Raw genomic sequence first — 19,591 nt, 5'->3', positions numbered from 1 at the left:
AAACGTAATTTACTCTATAAATAATTATACCAAGTTATAAAAAGTTTTGTGCCATGTGCATTCAAATCAATTTTCTTAAACGTTTTCAAAATGAGTCAGTTAAATTGTATTTACCTGTGTAAACTGACGTATTTTCCCAAAAAGGCTAAGTGCAGGTATTAATCGGAATAGGCTGGCCTCTCCTAGCATCAAATAAAAGTCTCGCAGGCTTAGATGCCTTTAAAGTCTGTTGAACAAAGTTTCTTTTTATCTTTTGATCCGCCTGTGGATCTTTTTCAACTATCTTGTGATACTTAATATTACAATTTATTCGGTAGAAATAAAATCTATCTTTTGCTTCCGCTGTGCATTTGAAATTGTGTTGTTTGACTATGATGATATCAACTACATCACGATACTCCCTACCGGGCCCACCGGTAATACGTGGAAATATCGGGGTGTGACACCAGGAGAGTTGCAAGAGCTGTCAAATCAACTCCAAGAACTGTTGGATAGAGGTTTTATCCGACCTAGTTCTTCGCCTTGGGGAGTCCCAGTTTTGTTTGTGAAGAAGAAAGACGGATCTTTTCGTATGTGTATTGATTATCGGGAACTCAACAAGGTGACAGTCAAGAACCGTTATCCCTTGCCACGTATCGACGACTTGTTTGACCAGTTGCAAGGGTTAAGTTTCTACTCGAAGATCGACTTAAGATCGGGCTACCATCAGGTGAGAGTCCGAGAGGAGGATGTTCCAAAAACAGCTTTTTGAACGCGGTATGGCCATTGTGAGTTTTTGGTTATGCCATTCGGGTTGACAAACGCACCGGCGGTTTTCAAGGACCTCATGAACCGTGTGTGCAAGCCGTATCTCGACGATTTCGTCATTGTGTTTATCGATGACATCTTGAAGTTTACTCTAAGAGCAAGGAGGTTCATGAGCGACACTTGCGTCTTATCTTGGAGCTCCTGAGGAAGGAGCAACTCTACGTGAAGTTTTCTAAGTGTGACTTCTGGATACGAGAAGTGCACTTCCTTGGCCACATTGTTAATGAATCGGGGATACACGTGGATCCTGCTAAGATTGATGCTATCAGAAATTGGGCGGCACCAAAGAATCCTTCGGAGGTGCGACAATTTCTTGGTCTCGCTGGGTACTATCAAAGATTCATTAAAGACTTCTCGAAGATCGCTCAACCTCTCACCTCATTGAAAGAGAAAGGTGTGGTACAATCTTGGGGATCGAAGCAGGAAGATGCTTTCCAACTCTTGAAACAAAAACTCTGCAGTGCACCGATCTTGTCTTTACCTGAAGGAACCGAAGATTTCGTAGTGTACTATGATGCTTCTATTCAGGGTCTCGGGTGTGTGCTAATGCAACGCGAGAAGGTAATAGCTTACGCTTCTCGACAGTTGAAGGTTCATGAGAAGAATTACACGACTCACGATTTGGAGTTGGGGGCCGTGGTTTTTGCGCTAAAGATTTGGAGGCATTACCTGTACGATACCAAATGCACTATCTATACCGATCACAGGAGCCTCCAACATATTTTTGACCAGAAGGAATTGAATATGCGACAGCGTCGCTGGGTAGAACTCTTAAACGACTACGACTGTGCAATCAAGTATCACCCAGGTAAAGCTAACATTGTAGCTGATGCCCTTAGTCGAAAGGAAACGAAACCCAAACGTGTACGAGCCTTACAGCTCACTATTCACTCAAATCTTCCTGATCAGATCCGTTCGGCTCAGACTGAAGCATTGAAGGAAGAAAACCTGGAAGCTGATTCTTTATGGGGCATGGAAAAACGACTTGAGAAGAGATCTGACGACATTTACTATTTTATGGAACGGATATGGATCCCTTTGTTTGGAAATCTTAGGGAGCTTGTGATGGACGAAGCACACAAGTCTTGATACTCTGTTCACCCAGGTTCGGATAAGATGTATCAGGACCTCAAACTCTTGTATTGGTGGCCGAAGATGAAAGCTAACATCACGACGTATGTGAGTAAGTGTTTGACTTGTGCGAAAGTCAAGGTAGAGTATCAGAAACCCTCAGGCCTACTTCAACAAGCAGAAATACCTATGTGGAAGTGGGAGCAAATTGCTATGGATTTCGTCACTGGTTTGCCAAGAACTCAAAACGGAGACGATACCATCTGGGTGATCGTTGATCGTCTCATGAAGTCAGCGCACTTTCTAGCAATTAAGGAAACAGATAAGTTCTCGCAACTTGCTGCTGTATATCTGAAGGAAGTGGTTTCTAGGCACGGGGTGCCAACCTCTATTATCTCTGACCGTGATCCGCGTTTCATATCTGATTTGTGGCAATCAATGCATAAATCGTTCGGCTCACGCCTCGACATGAGCACTGCTTATCACCCATAAATGGATGGTCAAAGCGAACGACCCATCGAAACACTTGAAAACATGCTGCGAGCATGTGTGACCGATTTTGGTAAAGGCTGGGAGAAACACTTGCCGTTGATCGAGTTCTCCTACAACAACAGTTACCACACTAGCATCCAGGCAGCTCCGTTTGAAGCGTTGTACGGCCGGAAATGTCGTTCTCCTCTTTGTTGGTCTGAGGTGGGTGACAGCCAAATCACAGGTCCGAAACTTGTTCTTGAAACTTCGGAAAAGATTGTCCAGATCAGAAATCGTATGGCGGCGGCGTGCTACTAGTGAACTAATAAAACCAGTGATCTAGTGTCAGCGCCATATGTGTATAGAAATCATGATAACTCTCAAAACTCTGAAGACACCCCCAGCATATATGAATCCCACATGACCAACACACGATCAGGGCACTGCTTCACATCCTCCTCTTTCCCCTAAATATATTCTTTCAATGAGAGATCCAGATCTCTCTTGAACTCCTTGTATTGTTCACACGATGACAAGGGATGGTACTCCAAGTGGCATCGAGTACATGTCGTCGCATAGCATGTGTGACAACCCGAGATTTCAAGGTCTTTCCTATACACATCACTGACTTCTCAATCCTGTTTTTATAATTTGATTTACGTGGTGTTGTGTTATCTGAATGATAAATGTTTTATGTGTAATGGTTGGTTGTTAAATGTGTGGTGTTAATTATAGTTTATTTAAGGTTTAATAATAAGATTCTTCGCCACAAGTCCTCCTCGACGAAGAATGGGATTCTTCGCCACCCTTGGTCCCGACGAAGAATGGGTTCTTCGCCATCCCTAGCTTCGACGAAGAATGGATCTTCGTCGAGCATGTCCTTCACCGAAGAGGGGCCTCGACCCAGAGTGGTTTGCGGCCCAACCCTTTTATGTTATTTGTATAACCTCTTGTAATCAGATTACGTAAAACACAAAAACCCTAAATCCTCTCTCTTCATTCTCTGTGCGACACAGTAGGGAGTCTTGAAGCTTTTCCATCTCAATTTATCTAATCAATCTGGTACCACGGTTAGTGTCTAACGTTGTTATTCGATGAAATTCTAGTGTTGTGATTCTGTTGTTGTGATTTGTGTGAGATTAGGTTCTTTAATAACATTTAAATCTAGAAATTTCATGATAAGGATTGATGGTCTGAATATGTTTATAGTCATGAAACTGATAACCTGATCTGCTTGTTAATGAGAATGTTATTAGTTGGATTAGAATCATGAGTATGTGTAATCAAGACTTGTGTTAATCCATGATGTTGTATTTCGATATTAAAGTTATGGGGTTATTAGTTTGATGATTGAGCAGTAGTTAGGGTTTGTAGAACTTGTAAAGAAATTGATGTTTGATCCATTAACCCCGCTGAAAACGTGTTAGCAGTTATTATGTGATCTTGACGAACCTTTATGATACTTCGTCACCCCTAATCACGGCAAAGGATGGATACTTCGTCACATGTAGTCTCGACGAAGGATGGATACTTCGTCGCATGTAACCTCGACGAAGGGTAGGTACTTCGTCACCTGTGATTTCGACGAAGAATAGATACTTCGTTGCCAGGGTTCTTCGCTGTGCCTTGGACTGAGCAGAACAGTAAACTGTGTTGTGATGCTTATGGTTGGTGTACACTTGTGTTTACAAGAGTTACTTGTTGCATGATATTAATATGGACTAAGAATAAGAAATCTGACTTGTGTTGTGTGGTTAGAACATTCATCCGTTGTGTGTTGATTTGAGATATTCATATGGGAGGTGGGCTTGTATGTGAATTGAGTACTTGATACATGTCATACAGTGATCTTTGTGATGAATGCAATCTGTTTTAGATACGTGACTTAATTGATTGAGAAACTGATTTGATTGGTAACCACGGTAGGGTTTGGGTTGACCAACTTGGACGGGTAACGTAACATACCGAGCAAACCTAAGGTGAGTTCATTCCTCTTGAGCATGCGTCCCGGTGGGTGGGACAGTCATTGGGTATTCCTGAGAGGAATAAGTCAGTTGGGTAAAAACTGGGATGTTGGATAATATACTCAATTCCTATCACCATTAAGTCCCATCTTGTTTTTTACCTGAGAGGTAATGGGGTATTAGTTGATAGCGCTATTTAGGTTTGGCACCCTCACCCTGTACCTGAGATGATGGGTGTGAACTAATGACCCAGTCATGCCCAATGCTTTGATAGGGGCATTGGGGTAAAGGCAAAATAATCTGGAGCCATCTTGTACGGTACTCGAGTTATTATCAACATTATTATCAATGAACTGAACTAAACACTTGGTAACTAACGTTTTCGTAAAACTATGAACTCACCAGCGTTGTCTGATACACTTGTTGCATGCTCGCAGGTCGTTAGATATCATGGATATGGAACTTGCCATCTGGGGACGCTGGAATGGTCATGGGTCGAGCTTTTTTGGAATACTCATGATATACATTGGTTTTTATACTTTTGGTTTTTAAAACATTGGATGATTATTTATCTTTTGCTTCCGCTGAACATGTTGAATTTGGATTATGTTATGAATGCTTTACCTTAATAAATGGAAACTTTATTTCAATCTTGGTATTAGTTCAATGTGATTGGTGGCTAGATCCTGGTATGTCGCACGCCTAGCGAGGCCTTCGCATGTGGTATTTTGAGGGTGTGACAGCATGCCCCACATGCAAATGGTCTCATAGGATCCCCATCTTCTGCCATCTGATAAACCGAAGGACAGTCTGGTGAATGGCAAAAACGGTATTTCTAATGTCTTTTTGCAGGTAATCCCCATTTCTAATGGCTTTTTGCATGAGATCGTCATTCCTAATGGCTATGTGGCAGAAATTGTGATTAAAAATGGCAATTGTGCAGTATCTTTTCACTTTTCTCCATTACAAATGGTTTTTTGTGCAGGTGTCCAAAAATCACCGTTGTTATTGGCGAATTGTACCTAGTCAAATGATTGGGTCTGAACATTCTCCTGCAAAAGTCTGAGAAGCCTACAATAAAGGAAAAAATCGCCATATTAAATGGCTATTGCATCATTTGTGAAATATTTTTGCATGCAGCATTAGTTGTGATTATGTTTTTGAAACAAGCATCACTTCAGTAAAAAAAACTCATTTTTTTGATTTTTTTTATAAATTCGGATATCTGTTTGGATATCCGAATCCGTATCTGAAATTTCGGATATCCGAACCCATTTGTTCTTGTAAAGTGAAGGGTGGTTGAAACAAGTTGAGTGAGTGGGGACGATGATCGATATGTGATGGATGGGGGTTATATAGTCATTTTGTGAGTGCGAAACGACAGCGTTTGGAGTTTCTTTCTAGCGGATACTAGCATAGCACACCTACGAAATTTGCTTTTTTTATAGAAAAGCCAATTTCTTTGATTTCTTTAATCATGTATCTGTCATTTTTAGTTTGATGATTTGTTTTTTTTATATATATATTTTGAATAATTTATTATTATTATTATTATTATTATTATTTTGTTTACTTCTGGTTGTAATTTTGAATAATTTATATGGCCTGTGAGCTGTGTTACCAAGGTATTCGATAAAGTTTTGCTTTGCACAAATGGCGAGGGTTTAATCCTTAAGGTGGAAAAAATATGTAATTTAATAGTATAATTAGAAAATGTGTAAATTTGTGTTTAAAGTTTTGAGTTAAGAAAAAAAAGTATAAAAGTTTTTAAAAAATAACACATGACCAGTAATAAATTATATAAATGGTGTCCACGTATAACGTATAATATATAGCGATATGATATGGTATTATTACATAATATGATACAATGTTATATTATTTAATATAATTATGATAATGTGTAATATGATAGGTTGTTACACTCAATTAAAGAGTTTGGTTCCTTTCACATATACCTACATAAAAATGTTTAAAATCGTTTACGTTCTTCTTGCTCATTAGACTATCTGTCGTGATTTCATCTCTTTTTAGGGGTGTTCAAAAAAATCCGTATCCGAAACCGAATCCGAAATATCCGAAAATCCGTATCTGAAATATCCGAAATTTTGGATATCCGAAAATCGGATAATCCGAATTTTCGGATTCGGATATGAATTTCAAAAATTTCGGATAATCCGATTATCCAATATCCGAAAACTAATTATTTTTTATAAATATATAGTATATGAGCATTATATTTAGTTTGAAGTATCGTAAAAAAGTAGTAAATAAAATTGTCATTCCTAATGGCTATGTGGCAGGAATTGTGATTAAAAATGGCGATTGTGCAGTATCTTTTCACTTTTCGCCATTACAAATGGTTTTTTGTGCAAGTTTCCAAAAGTCACCGTTGTTAATGGCGAATTGTACCTAGTCAAATGATTGGGCCTGAACATTCTCCTTCAAAAGTCTGAGAAGCCTACAAGAAAGGAAAAAATCGCCATTTTAAATGGCTATTGCATCATTTGTGAAATATTTTTGCATGCAACATTAGTTGTGATTATGTTTTTGAAACAAGCATCACTTCAGTAAAAAACTCGATTTTTTTATTTTTTTTATAAATTCGGATATCCGTTTGAATATCTAAATCCGTATCCGAAATTTCAGATACAGATTCGGATATCAATATTCACTATCCAAAATTTTTGGATATCCGGTTTTCGGATATCCGAAAACCGGATAATCCGATCTTGAACGCCCCTATCTCTTTTCACGTCCTCTTCCATATGGACTTTTTTATTGCCTTTGACATGGAGTCCACAACCACGTTTATGAAACCTCTCACACCTCCTTACGGTGGTATTTTACGCCCAGCTTCGTAATGTGGCTTGGGCATGAGAAGATTGAAACCATTACAAATAGCCTTGTGGGGAGGAGTACATCTTTCAGCACCCCTCACACTTCTTCACCAACAACAAATCACATCATGTCAACTCAGTTTTTCTCTAAACTTCTCTGAACTCCCTTAAACATCGAGTGTGGGGTTCCTTATCTCACCTAAACGGCTAAACTTTTTCTAAACAAATAATTTAAATTAAACAATTATTAAGATTAAAACATATAACTTAAATTAATAAATAATCAAAATATAAAAATAAGTGTTTCTTTTAAAACAACCAAATTTTAGTAAACTCTGAACATTTCAAAAATTCAAACCCTCAAATGTATTTACATCGAGATAGATGGTAAACGGGCAACAAGCTGCGCCGCTACCCCTTTTGGAATAGCAAAACTAAGTCTTTTAAAAACTACGTCTATAGATCTCGGGGTCATAACATTACTATGCATGACCCTTTGAAAAGTATCAAAACCAAAAGTATCAAAAATAAATAAAAATTTATTCTGCTAAATAAAACTATTAACTCTGTTTATAGGCATTTCACTTTTAGACCATGTGTAGTGGGAGGGAGAGGACCATTGGGCATTTTGCGCCATGTGGCGGTCTAGTCATGTGGGCATGGTGGGGCATTATGTTAAAAGGGGTGTAGTGGGGATGTAGGCATTGTGGGGCATTATGTTAAAAGGAGTGTAATAGAATTAAAAGTTGGTATCAGAGCCCTGGTTTGAGAGAATCTAGTACAAGAAGGTAAGTACTGGAACTTAAACCCGTGTGCTCTTGTGACGAGGAATCCATACAATTCAAGACTCGATCAAGATCCAAGGGTAGAATTGAATGTAAGCATATATTTATGTATTCATATAAAGAAGCTAATTGTATTGAATATGCAATGCAAGCTTAAGTGTTTGAGGAGGATGAGCCGAGGATATGGTCTAAGATGAATACCAAAGCATGTAAATAGACAGAGGGACCCAAGGTACACAATATCAATATATATATATATATATATATATATATATATATATATATATATATGGGTACCGGTGTTAAAGGAAAAAGGAAAATCTCCTTGGGAAGGGTAAGTTTTTGCAAGAAATACTGAAATGATGTAATAAAGTCTTTGCAAGTATGCCTGAATGGAAAAGAAGTACGAACGTGTACTTCAATACATCTACGACAAGTAAGAAGTGCTTGAAAAGTCAAACTGCAAAAAGTTGGCGAAATAACTAACAAAATGAAAGAATTGTATGTAAGAAATGGAATGTGTGATATGTTATAGTATGTACGTATGAAATTTGTGAAAGAATTATAGGTGAATAATCACCAAGTAGAATGAATGTTTGAAGGAAGTGTGCTAACTGCCAATTTTGTAGATGATAATGGTAGGACTCTTGATGTGATGAAACCAATCGAGTTGGTGAAAGGATGCCCACGAGCGAAAACTCATCAGATGGATGGATGAGATCAACCCCGTTATGGTATGGACTCGTGAAGAAGCGAGTCAATTCGGATTGCGATTCGTTGGATTGTGCCAAATTAGCGAGGTTAGTAAATTGTTTAACTTGTGGATGTTAAATAGAAAGTTATATATTGAATAGTACTTCCATGAGAACTAATGGTAACACAAGCATGACATGGTATAAAAGGTTTGACTTTTAAAGGTCAACAAAGGAATGAAATTTTAGTTCAGACTTAATGTCATTCAATAACACACATATGTCTGTATAGTAAGTAATGTGTAAAACAAACGGACGGACAACTCGTGGTGATGTGAATGAAATGAATCAGAATTTAACCTAAGGTTGTACATAGTACCATGTATCTGTGGCAAACGTAGAATGATGTTTAACTCTGGAGTTAAGTACGAGTGTGTGAGTATGAAACAGTAGTTTTGTTGCGATAACGAAACAAGAATTAAATGCTATATGATATATGTATGATCATATCCTGACTTCTTATGTAAATACGAAAGTAATTAGAATAAAATGTCGACAGTAGAATGTTGTAGTGAGATCATAATGAGCTTTAGTATGACTAACGGAAGGGTAGAATGTCATGTATGATTCATGAGTACATTCTTGCTATAATATGAATTTTGAATAAATTAAAGGAATGAACTAGTAGTGATGATGATTACAAGGAACTAACCTTATGTAAGAATCCGATTTCTAAGGGAATGTATTTTAGGGGTGTGCCCTAAATATGTCGGTTGATGGATTAATAATAATCGGAAAGTAAAGGTAGGTATTGTCTGATATGAACGAAACGTACAGTTATGTTTATTTTGCTAGAAACTAGCATTATACAATGAAGACGACACTAATAAGAACTCCGGGTCGGGTTCTTGGAGTTAGAAGGTTGTCACCGAAACGGGCTCGTGATCTAGTTGATGGGCGGGAAGAAAAAATAGTTAATGTTCAGTAGAAATGAACAAGGTTTCGAGGACGAAACCTCCTTTAAGGGGGGTAGACTTGTAATGCCCCAAAACATGAATCTTTAACCCCCTATTACGGTTTCCATATTATGGAATAAAGTATAGTAACTAGGATTAAGTAACCTAGTTTATTGGTCATGAGTAGTTGATAAAAACATGAATTGGTGGTTCCTTATTATAAGACCAAAGTGGGGGGACTAAATAGGAACAATATGAAAACTAGTTATATTAAATAGATAAAAGTTAAACACAATACACGCTTGTATGTGTGTGTATGCGTCGACCAGGAGCAAGAAAAGAGGGAAGAACATCATCTTGCCCTACTTCATCACAATCCTCAAATTGAAAGGCTAAGAATGTTGGAATCTAATGCATGAGTTAAGATTATCATGCATCTAAGTGTTCTCTACACAAGGTATGCTAAAATTTATGTTTTTGTGACATTTGATGAAATGGGTTGTGATCAATCTGTGGGTTTATGTGAAATTAGGATGACTAGGAGTTAGAATCATCTTATAGAACACGAATCATACTCGAAATATTGGTTATCTTGATGATTTGATTAAAACCCACCTGTAGTAGTAATGTGATGAGCATGATGATGTTACATGTGCCGAAATTTAGTTTAATATTGATGCATAAAAATTGATGTTGTAGATTATTAATAGATGAATGTATTATAGAATGAAGATTGTGTAAATTAGTTAATTTTGGTGAAACATAGCATGAACTAGTAAGGATATGCATAAAACACTTCTACATTATGCTTTAATAGTGGTACGCCCACCAAGTGTTTGATGAAATGCCTAGGTGAGCTTAATAAATGAAATTGTATGTAAGTAAAAGATGAATATGTGTGGAATGTGGAAATGATGTATTTGATAGTAAAATATCATGTGACATATGTTCTTGATGAAATCCATGAGAGAGTGTAGTCAATGTGAGATTTAGTAGAAGTATGATTTAAGAGCTTGCACTACATGCTTGTATAATGTAATGCACACCATGTAGATTGATTGATTTTCCTTATTGTGAATAAGAAGTGAATGTAAAGCATGTGAGAATCCTAGAAAAGGGTAATATTGAAATGATGTTGATTTAGGTAATTATGGGTTATGATGTTGGTTGTGAGGATATGAAAATACTAGTTGGGAAGTTATGAAATGCCAACTTGAACGAAATGAGTGTTCGTGTAACTAGGTGATCATATGTTCGTATGTGCATCGTTACATGAGTATGAAATGAATATAATGTTCGTAATATAACCCACTATAATAAGATGGATGCAAAAGACTGAGTTGAAAGTTCATATGATAAGCAGTTGACTTTCTGAAAGTCAACTGCGCATAAATGACATGGTTAGGCTTTTTGCCATAAGAGTAAGATTAGAGATAATCGTGTGATATGCGTTGGGCAAATGATGTGTTATATAAATAGGAGTTAAATTGCATGAACGTGGAATAATGTGATTATCGGTGTGTCTTATGCATGATTAGTGAATGATTGACTAATGAAAATAATGCAACCAAGAATTTGAAATGATTATCGATGTGGATGAATATGCATACTGACAAGTTATGAAAATGATGGCATGGAAGAATAGGAATCACATTAGCTCAGGACTCAAGCACGGAAGGCTAATGAGTCGAAGGGAGGCAAGGATACGAGCATGAACATGGATGCTAAAGGTAAGTGATTTCCGGAATCACTTCTTATTTTATAAATGAAGTTTGATACGTTGCACGTAGGAAATCATGTAAGAAATTATGAGTAAGGGTAAGTACCAAAGTAAGTATTGATGAGGTAAGTCGTAGAAAGTTATCTATGTTTGGAATTACATGGTAGAAGTTAACGGGTCAAGAATATAGAAACTAACATGACATAATGTGGTAGTTAGTTTGATCATGGGGTTAAGCATTAAAAGGATTTGGGAGTTTGAATATGGTTATTTGACATCTTGGAAGCATGAAAAATGTGGAAGAAAGAAGTTCGGAGGCCTAACGGTCATTTGCGAATGTTAAAAGAGAACAAAAGTTATGGAACTGGGCTCTACCATAGCTTACGGTAACCACCGTAAGCTATGGTAAGTAGTGATGCCACAATCTTCCACCGTAAGATATTAATCCCACACCGTAGGGACTTCCTAGCCACCGTAAGCTATGGTGGAGGTTCCAGCCAACAATGTTGTTTTCTTCAATTTCGGACCCCGTAGATCCTTTTCCAAGCCCCGTTAAACTTATACAATGTACCCCAACCCTACCAAATAGCTTGGTGAGCTACGGGTGAGTATGGAACTCGTTGTCAAGCTCTTGATTTGTTCTTCAAACTCTTTGAAGAGTGTTTATGAGGTGTGTTGAGCGTGCACGAAAGCAGAGCCGTCTCCAAAAACTCTCAAAATAAAATAGGCCTCGGGCGAAATAAAAAGTTGGGCCCAAAATTGTGGTAAAGGGAAATGAATTAAAAAAAAAACTAGACCTTTGTGGTAGAGCAAAGCCTTGAACTTGAGACCCTTACATTATGTTGAGATGGTTTTTTCCACTCAACCACCAACAATTTTATGTACAACAAATGAATGCGTATATTAAATACATAATTTACTATATTTATAAAAGCTTATAAAAACTTTTCGGGCCCTTTAAAAATTTGGGCCTCGAGCAACGACACGGATTGGCCGGCCCAAGAGCCGGCCCTGTACGAAAGTATGAGAGGGAACGAAGTAAGTCTAGAGGCATGTATGGGTATGGGTATGTGTATGGATTTACATGCATGTTATAAATGGAACCCAAAGGTATATAAGAGTAGAAGTGAGCATACCCATAGGTTTGTATATATGAGCCATATTTATATAGATATTCGCAATTAGGATTTGTTAGTATATTTATTTGGGAATGTAAGTTGTAGGTAAGAGCTTGGTTATGGAAGTATGCATGAATGTATGTATGTATGTATGTGTGTATGAATATATACATACATATATATATAAGTATGAATGTACGTATGCATGAAGTGGGATTTATTATACACGAAAGGATAGGGTTGGTATATAACTATACATGGCTTCAAAACGTTTGAGTAGTACCGTTACTAATTATGTGCCTTAAGAATGACTTGAAAATGCAGGTATATTATTGCTGACCTTGTGAAGATTTGATATTGGGATGTGAGATTGTACCCGCAATGATAATCGAAAAAAGTAGCATGAGTAGAAAGAACATGACGTGGTTATTTAATTATGTATGTTTAGATTATGAATAATGTCACCAAATAATAATGATGTGGATGTATGTGGTGATTGCAGGTTGCACGGAATTATCTTCATTATGGAGTTTAAGTGGTTGAAGATCAAGTCAAAGAGCAAGGATTGTACGGGAAGAACGGTCACATAGCTTGAATTATATAATACTTTTGACGTGTTAATTAAGAGTAAATGTTGTAAATCCCTTCAAGAATGTGTTTGACATTTTATAATTGAGTCTTCAAGTATGTCATACAACTAATAAAGAAAGAATTTTTGAGTTAGTATTTTCCGCTGCGTCTCTTTGGTTAAAATCGTGCTAGGGTGTTAAAAACTGCTCAGATGAATATCTAACTCACGAAATAAACAAGTGAAATAGGTGGAATCATAGTTGGAGAACCAAGGTTTCCATTGTTCACACCTTACCAAAACACAAGTCTTTCAACATTGAGGATTGAAGGCTTGGTTGATTTCAACACTTTGTAGGTCGCTTGGGACCTTTATGGCAGTAACTATGTGAGGTATCTGGACCTCTAATCTTATAAAAATCGACCATACACAAGCCCAACAACCATGAGTTTGATTGAGAACAGCGTTAGTACAAGGTTACTACAAGATTCCCACAAGATAAACATGAACAAGAACAAGTTGTAAAAGTTAAACAAAACAGAATTTTGAACTCACTGTGGACCCTCATATAAGTGATGTACCACCTTGTTACACCTTGGTGAACATTGGGTAACATCATTTGAGGTTGTCCAAGTAGTTTGATATAAGAAAATGGAGAAGAATGTGCTCAAAACTCACTGTTTTGAGACTTGGTACAGTCTGCCTCACTTGGAGTTTTTGAGATGGTTGAGAGGGTTAGAGAGTTGTTTTGAGGTGTGTAAAGAGTGGAGGAGTTGTGGAAGACACAGATTTATAGTGGGGGATTAGGGTTTGGTTTAAAGAAGGTTAGAATATGAATTAGAGTAAACTTCCGTTTTGCTCCTTGTGGTTTGGTCATTTTAACGGTTTTGCCCCAAACCTTTAAAAATAGCCATTTTACTCCCTGATGTTTTGGTTTTGTTGCCAGTTTGGATGGAGTTAGAGGCGGGGAGCAAACTGGCAAAAAAACCGAAACATCAGGGAGTAAAATGGCTATTTTTAAAGGTTTGGAGTAAAACCGTTAAAGTGACCAAACCACAGGGAGCAAAACGGAAGTTTACTCTATGAATTATGATTGAAGGAGAAAGGAGGCCCAATCCGCGAGTTTGGCAATAATCTGCCCGTCAGACATGCCTTGCGGACCGTTATACTCTATGGTCCATTCCATTACGCCTCTCATTCCACCATACCAAACACTACCCAAGTTAAACTTTTTGATTTTATACTTATAATTTTATAATTGGTTGAAACCAATTACTCAAAAACTAATTTACTCTAGAAATAAAATAAAAAAACTGCCTCTCGAGTTCACCGTGCGGTGGTTCCGGTGGCAACTGTTGATATGTTCTTAACATGCCTGATAATAATAAGTGTCCGAATACGACAGCGGTGAAAAACCAACCAAAACACGATCCAAATTCTCCAGTTCCCCTCACATTTGACTTTGACTTTGAAAACTCCACACACCCCCCTTCATCAAACCCCCAAATCTCACCTCAATTTCTCCATCTCAACAACAACAACGATCTGTAAACTGTAACAATGGCCGGACTCCTTACATACATCATCGGCGGCACCGGCTTATTCCTCATCGGCGCTTCCGAATCCTTAATCTCCACCACCCCAACCCTAACCCAAATCTCCACCCCATCGTCAACACCCTCAAAAAAATCAACCCCTTTCATCTTCTTCACAGCCTCTTTACTCTCCTTCTTATTCATATCAAATTCCTTTATCTCCATAACCTCCGCCCTCAAATCCCACGACCAAACCGGCGTCGTTTTACAACTAGAAGTCATCTCAATTGCCGCTTTATTCTTACTACTATCCATTTTAGGTGCAGTGACACATCTCAAAAATTCTGTTAATATTCCGTCACATGTGATCAACCTGCTATGTTTATTCGGGTTTGTTGAAGAGTTCTTTTTGTTTTATATTCAGAAGAAAGACCCCGATGGGATCGAAAACCGGTATTATGATCTGTTGCTTGTGCCTATTTGTGTTTGTATTGTATCCACGCTTCTTGAATTGAGAGAGGAGGGTGCGAAGTATTCGCGATTGGGGCGGGGGGTTGGGTTGGTTATGCAGGGGATGTGGTTTGTGCAGATGGGGTTGTCGTTTTATTCGGGGTTGATTACGGATGGGTGTTTTATGAAGAAGAAGAGTAGGGGGAATTTTACGATTTGGTGTAAAGGGCATCCGGAGTTTCATAGGGCTAGAGCGGTTGCTACGTTGCAGTTTAATTGTCATCTTGCGTTGCTTGTGTGTTTTATTGCTGGTGGGTATAGTTTGGTTAGTAGGAGGTATGGGGTGAGTGGTGGAGCGATGGAGTATAAGCCGCTTGGAGCGGAAATGCAGCGTGTGAGTATGAGTCATCATGCGCAGTTTACTTTGGATAGTGATGATGATGATGATGATGAAGATGGCGTTAAAGATGATGAGGGGGTGGAGAAGAATGTTGTTGTAGTCGCTGAGACGGGTGTCAATGGTTATGGTTCTCATCACTGAGGTAATTCTAGGTGGTTCAGTAAAGTGTTTGTTTGTTTGTTTTGTTGTCGATTTTGTAGGTGAGATTAGAGGGTACATTGTGGTTCTTTATGTTCGATAAAGATTATGTTATGAACTTATGATTTTGAACTCTTTATACAATCTAATACGTTACCATTTGCTCTCTTGTAAAGCATGTATCGAATCTTCATTGTGTTCTTGTGTTGGTTTATGGATCTTGGTGATGATAGTTTGAAAGACGATGATTAATGGTTGAGTAAGGGGTGTGTTTGTTTGTTTGTCGATTTTGTAGCAAGGTTAGAGAGCACATTGTGGTTCTTTTGTCGTATAGAAATTATGATTTTGGTCTTCTTATACAATCAAGTTTGTTACCATTTGATCCTTGTAAGCATGATCTTGAATCTTGGTGAGGATACTTCGAAAGACGATGATTAATGGTAGTTTGATATGGTTGTTTACATTTGTGAGTTAGGTTTCATAATTGACGCATAAGCATTATTCGGAATCTTGATCGTGTTCTTGTGTTTGTTTATGGATCTTAATGATGGTGGTTCAAAAGACGGACCTTTTTGGTTCATCTATTTGTTCGAATATCACATTGACTCGTCTATAAGCTTGGTGCCATTTGCGCCTTGTAAACATCGTCTTCAATTTTTTTTTTTATGTTTTTGTGTTTGTTTATTGTTTTTGGTCTTGATGAAGATGGTTCAAAAGGCTTGTTGGCTCTTGGTTAAAATGATATTATGATTTCGAACCGTTTATAGACTAGTGGGTCTGATCAAGTGTCAATTCTTTCACTTAGAATCGACACGATTAGAATATAGAACAAATCAAGATGATAAGTGACCTTTTGAAATTCGAATCGTTTATTTCAACACAAAACTCAAGAAACGGAAAGAACATTTTTATTCTGTTCGACTCGATCACACTTTATTCTTGTATTAAAAAGTACCGATTTGACATGTTCTCTAAGCCGGCCCATCATAACACCTCTAATACTGGTTTAAAAGACGACACTTTGTTCGAATCTAATGTTCAAACCCGTGTTTGGTTATCCCCATGAATCCTCCATCACCAGAAACCCCAAACCTCAGCAATAACAAATTTCAGAAGCAGAAGTCGAAACATTATAACCAAATCCAGATATCGAAACATTAAAGCCAAAGTCAATATAATCAGGAATCAAAACCCAGAAGCAGAAATCAAGACATTATAACCAAACCTAGTAGAAGAAGCAGAAACCAAAACACTAAAACTAAAATCCAGAAGCAGAAATCAAAACATTACAACCAAAATCCAGAAGCAGCAATCGAACAGAGAATACAGAATGATTTATCAAACCCATCACCTATCTCGGGTTTGAACTTTTTATAATCGAACAGAGAATACAGAATGATTTATCAATAGTAAAATTTCAGTTTGATTCCCGAACCTAAATGCCAAACGAACTTAATTCAAAGTCAATACGTTCCTTCATACTTCGTTCCCATATCAAACACCCCGCCCACATTATAAAGAATCCACTCTCGAAACTAAACTTGATCATAAGTGAGCAGTGACCTTCTAAACCGAAAGATCCCATATACCAACTTGAAGCAACCAAACGAATAAAAGGTTCTCATTCAACAATAAAGAACTTAACTAGATGATCTAAAATGAACATGTTGACAACATTTTCTGCTAACGATATGAAAAGAGGACACCAACAACTACGGCTGCCAGGCTCATTGTAAATATGAAACAATTACATCCTATTCGTTTTAATTCGGTATAACATACAACAGAACAAACGTTACACTTAAAACAACAACATACTTGATACAACTAGAATGATTAAACATTACACTTGCAACGAGAAATGGTAAGTTTATAGGTTTATTAGTAAAAATACAGCATACAACCTGTTATGCAGGTTCGGAACACCAACAAACAACAATTATTAGAAAAGCTCACCAATTGAAAACGCATAAATCTAGAACCGAGTATGAATTCTACATGAGCGAAGGCGATGTGCGCCTCTTGGCTTAACAACCTTCTTCGGAACAGGTGGAATAGGAACCGGTGTGGGCCACTTCGGGATCACGAACGGGATCACCACACGCCACGACAGGTCATCAACGACACCGATAGGTTTAGCGACAACATCTAGTGTTTTATTTCGAATACTATATGATACAACACAAGCAAGCTCCACACACCTTAGATAAACAATATCGAGATCAAACGGGTGGAAAGATAACGGGAGAAACTTAGCTTTCATTAACCACCCGTTTAATTCAGGATCCGAAGATGAAAGATCACTGCGGGTCACCTTAAACTCGGAACACCATTCACCCTTCTCGTAATCCTTCATATCCCACATGCTAAAACAATAAAACGAACAAACGTCATAAGCCACCTCGAAAAACCGAAGCTTTCCTTGACACTCATCACACAACCGATAAAGCCCGTCATGTTTATACTCAGTCTCAACCTCTCTATCCTCCGGAAACTGAATAAGCCGACAAGATTTCGGTTCTTTATTCGGATCAAACGCAACCATCCCATGATCATAAACAAACCAATGAAAATTCCCATTAAAACAAACCGGACCTCCACCGCGCTTCATAAGCGCAATCGGACTCTCACAAGGCAACTTATAATCAACCCATTTCCCAGTCTCCGACGAAAACGCTTCCAAACTAAGATAATTCGTCCGCAAACTCAACAACTCGACTCTCACAACCGTATACCCGACAACAACATTATTCTCATCAACCCGACTAACAAACCCCTCTCCGAAAAATATCGGGTGGGTACTCGCTGACATATCTCTACCTCTAGGCAAAGTAACCCACTGTCGAGTAACGGGATCACAAACATAGTAAACCAAAGGCCCCAACAAACAACACAAGATCAACCCATTACTCACACCCAAAACCTTAAACTGATCAGACTGCTGCTGCTCCTCAAAACTAGACAAAAACAGCACAGAAAACTTGTGGGAATTGTAAACCTCGGGTCGAAACCGGTCAAGAACATCCTTAAACTTGGAGACATAGATATACCTGTACAGAATTCTAAACTGTACAGACGAAGAAGCTGAGTTTGCAGTAACATTAAAATAAAACTTTGAAAAAGAAGGTTGGGATATTAGGGTTAACCAGTGTTTGCAGACACATTTGAATTTGAAAATTGACTTGAGGGGTAATCTTGAAATGATTTCTAGAAGGAGAGATTCAGGGAAATTGGTGAGATCGTATGTAAATGTGTGGGCTAATAGAACAAGCCCTAGAACTGATGTGTTGGAAATAGGGTTTGTGATTTGTGAGAGTGTTTGAGATTGGGTGTTTTGTTTTTTGTTTTTTGGGTGGGTGATTTGGGTTTGGTTGTGAAGATGATTGGGTGGATTATCGTCTTCCATTGTTACCAAGCTTCAGTTGTTGTTGTTCTTGGTGTACGAACATAGGGGGGATATTAGGTTGTGAGAAGTAGTGTGTGCCAATAGGCTTTTTTAAGAATGTTTTTTTTAAGGAAGGGTTGTGTTAAATGTGATTAAGAGTAGGAATCAGCAATTGGTATAAAATACCATCTCGATTCCGATCTCATCCTGATTCCGAAATTTCGATTCCGAATTTTTTTCGGTATCGAAATCGGTATCCATTTTTTGGCATTTTCGGTATCGGTACGGTACGGTATGGTATCGGTAAAATACCGAATTTTACACTTAAAATACCGATACCGTACCGCACCGACATATTTCTGTATCAGTATCGGTACCAAGTTTACACAAAATTCGAGATCGATATTTTTCAGAATCGGGACGACATCGATATTTGCTCGTCCCTAATTAAAAGTGTGTTACTTTTTGTGTAGAGATTTTAACATTAAATCGTTTTAAATAATTAATTTATTTTTAGTAACTTGGTCTTTATGTTAGAACATCAGATGAAAGTTAATTATCCATAACTAAATCAGATTTTCACACCCATGGCATCATAGCCTAGTGGTATTTTGGTGGTGGGATAAGACTTATGACCATTAGGTTATGGGTTTGATTCCCACAAACGAGGTTTTTCCCAGATTTATTGGGT

The 19,591-nt window shown here is 37.8% G+C and overlaps 2 protein-coding genes across 2 annotated transcripts; one reads left to right on the top strand and one right to left on the bottom strand.

The window, feature by feature from the left end:
* The first annotated feature begins 14,341 nt into the window (after nucleotides 1-14,341).
* LOC110921007 lies at nucleotides 14,342-15,755 on the top strand. The gene has a single exon (XM_022165270.2). It carries the CDS (start codon nucleotides 14,553-14,555, stop codon nucleotides 15,516-15,518), a length of 966 nt encoding a protein of 321 aa, XP_022020962.1. The 5' UTR covers nucleotides 14,342-14,552; the 3' UTR covers nucleotides 15,519-15,755.
* Nucleotides 15,756-17,250: 1,495 nt separating this feature from the next.
* LOC110926497 (F-box protein At1g49990) lies at nucleotides 17,251-19,001 on the bottom strand. The gene has a single exon (XM_022170263.2). It carries the CDS (start codon nucleotides 18,919-18,921, stop codon nucleotides 17,491-17,493), a length of 1,431 nt encoding a protein of 476 aa, XP_022025955.1. The 5' UTR covers nucleotides 18,922-19,001; the 3' UTR covers nucleotides 17,251-17,490.
* Between the last annotated feature and the right edge of the window lie 590 nt (nucleotides 19,002-19,591).

Source organism: Helianthus annuus, chromosome 17 (genome assembly GCF_002127325.2).
Source record: "Helianthus annuus cultivar XRQ/B chromosome 17, HanXRQr2.0-SUNRISE, whole genome shotgun sequence".
Taxonomy (NCBI): domain Eukaryota; kingdom Viridiplantae; phylum Streptophyta; class Magnoliopsida; order Asterales; family Asteraceae; genus Helianthus; species Helianthus annuus.
This window is presented reverse-complemented; position numbering and strand designations above follow the sequence as displayed.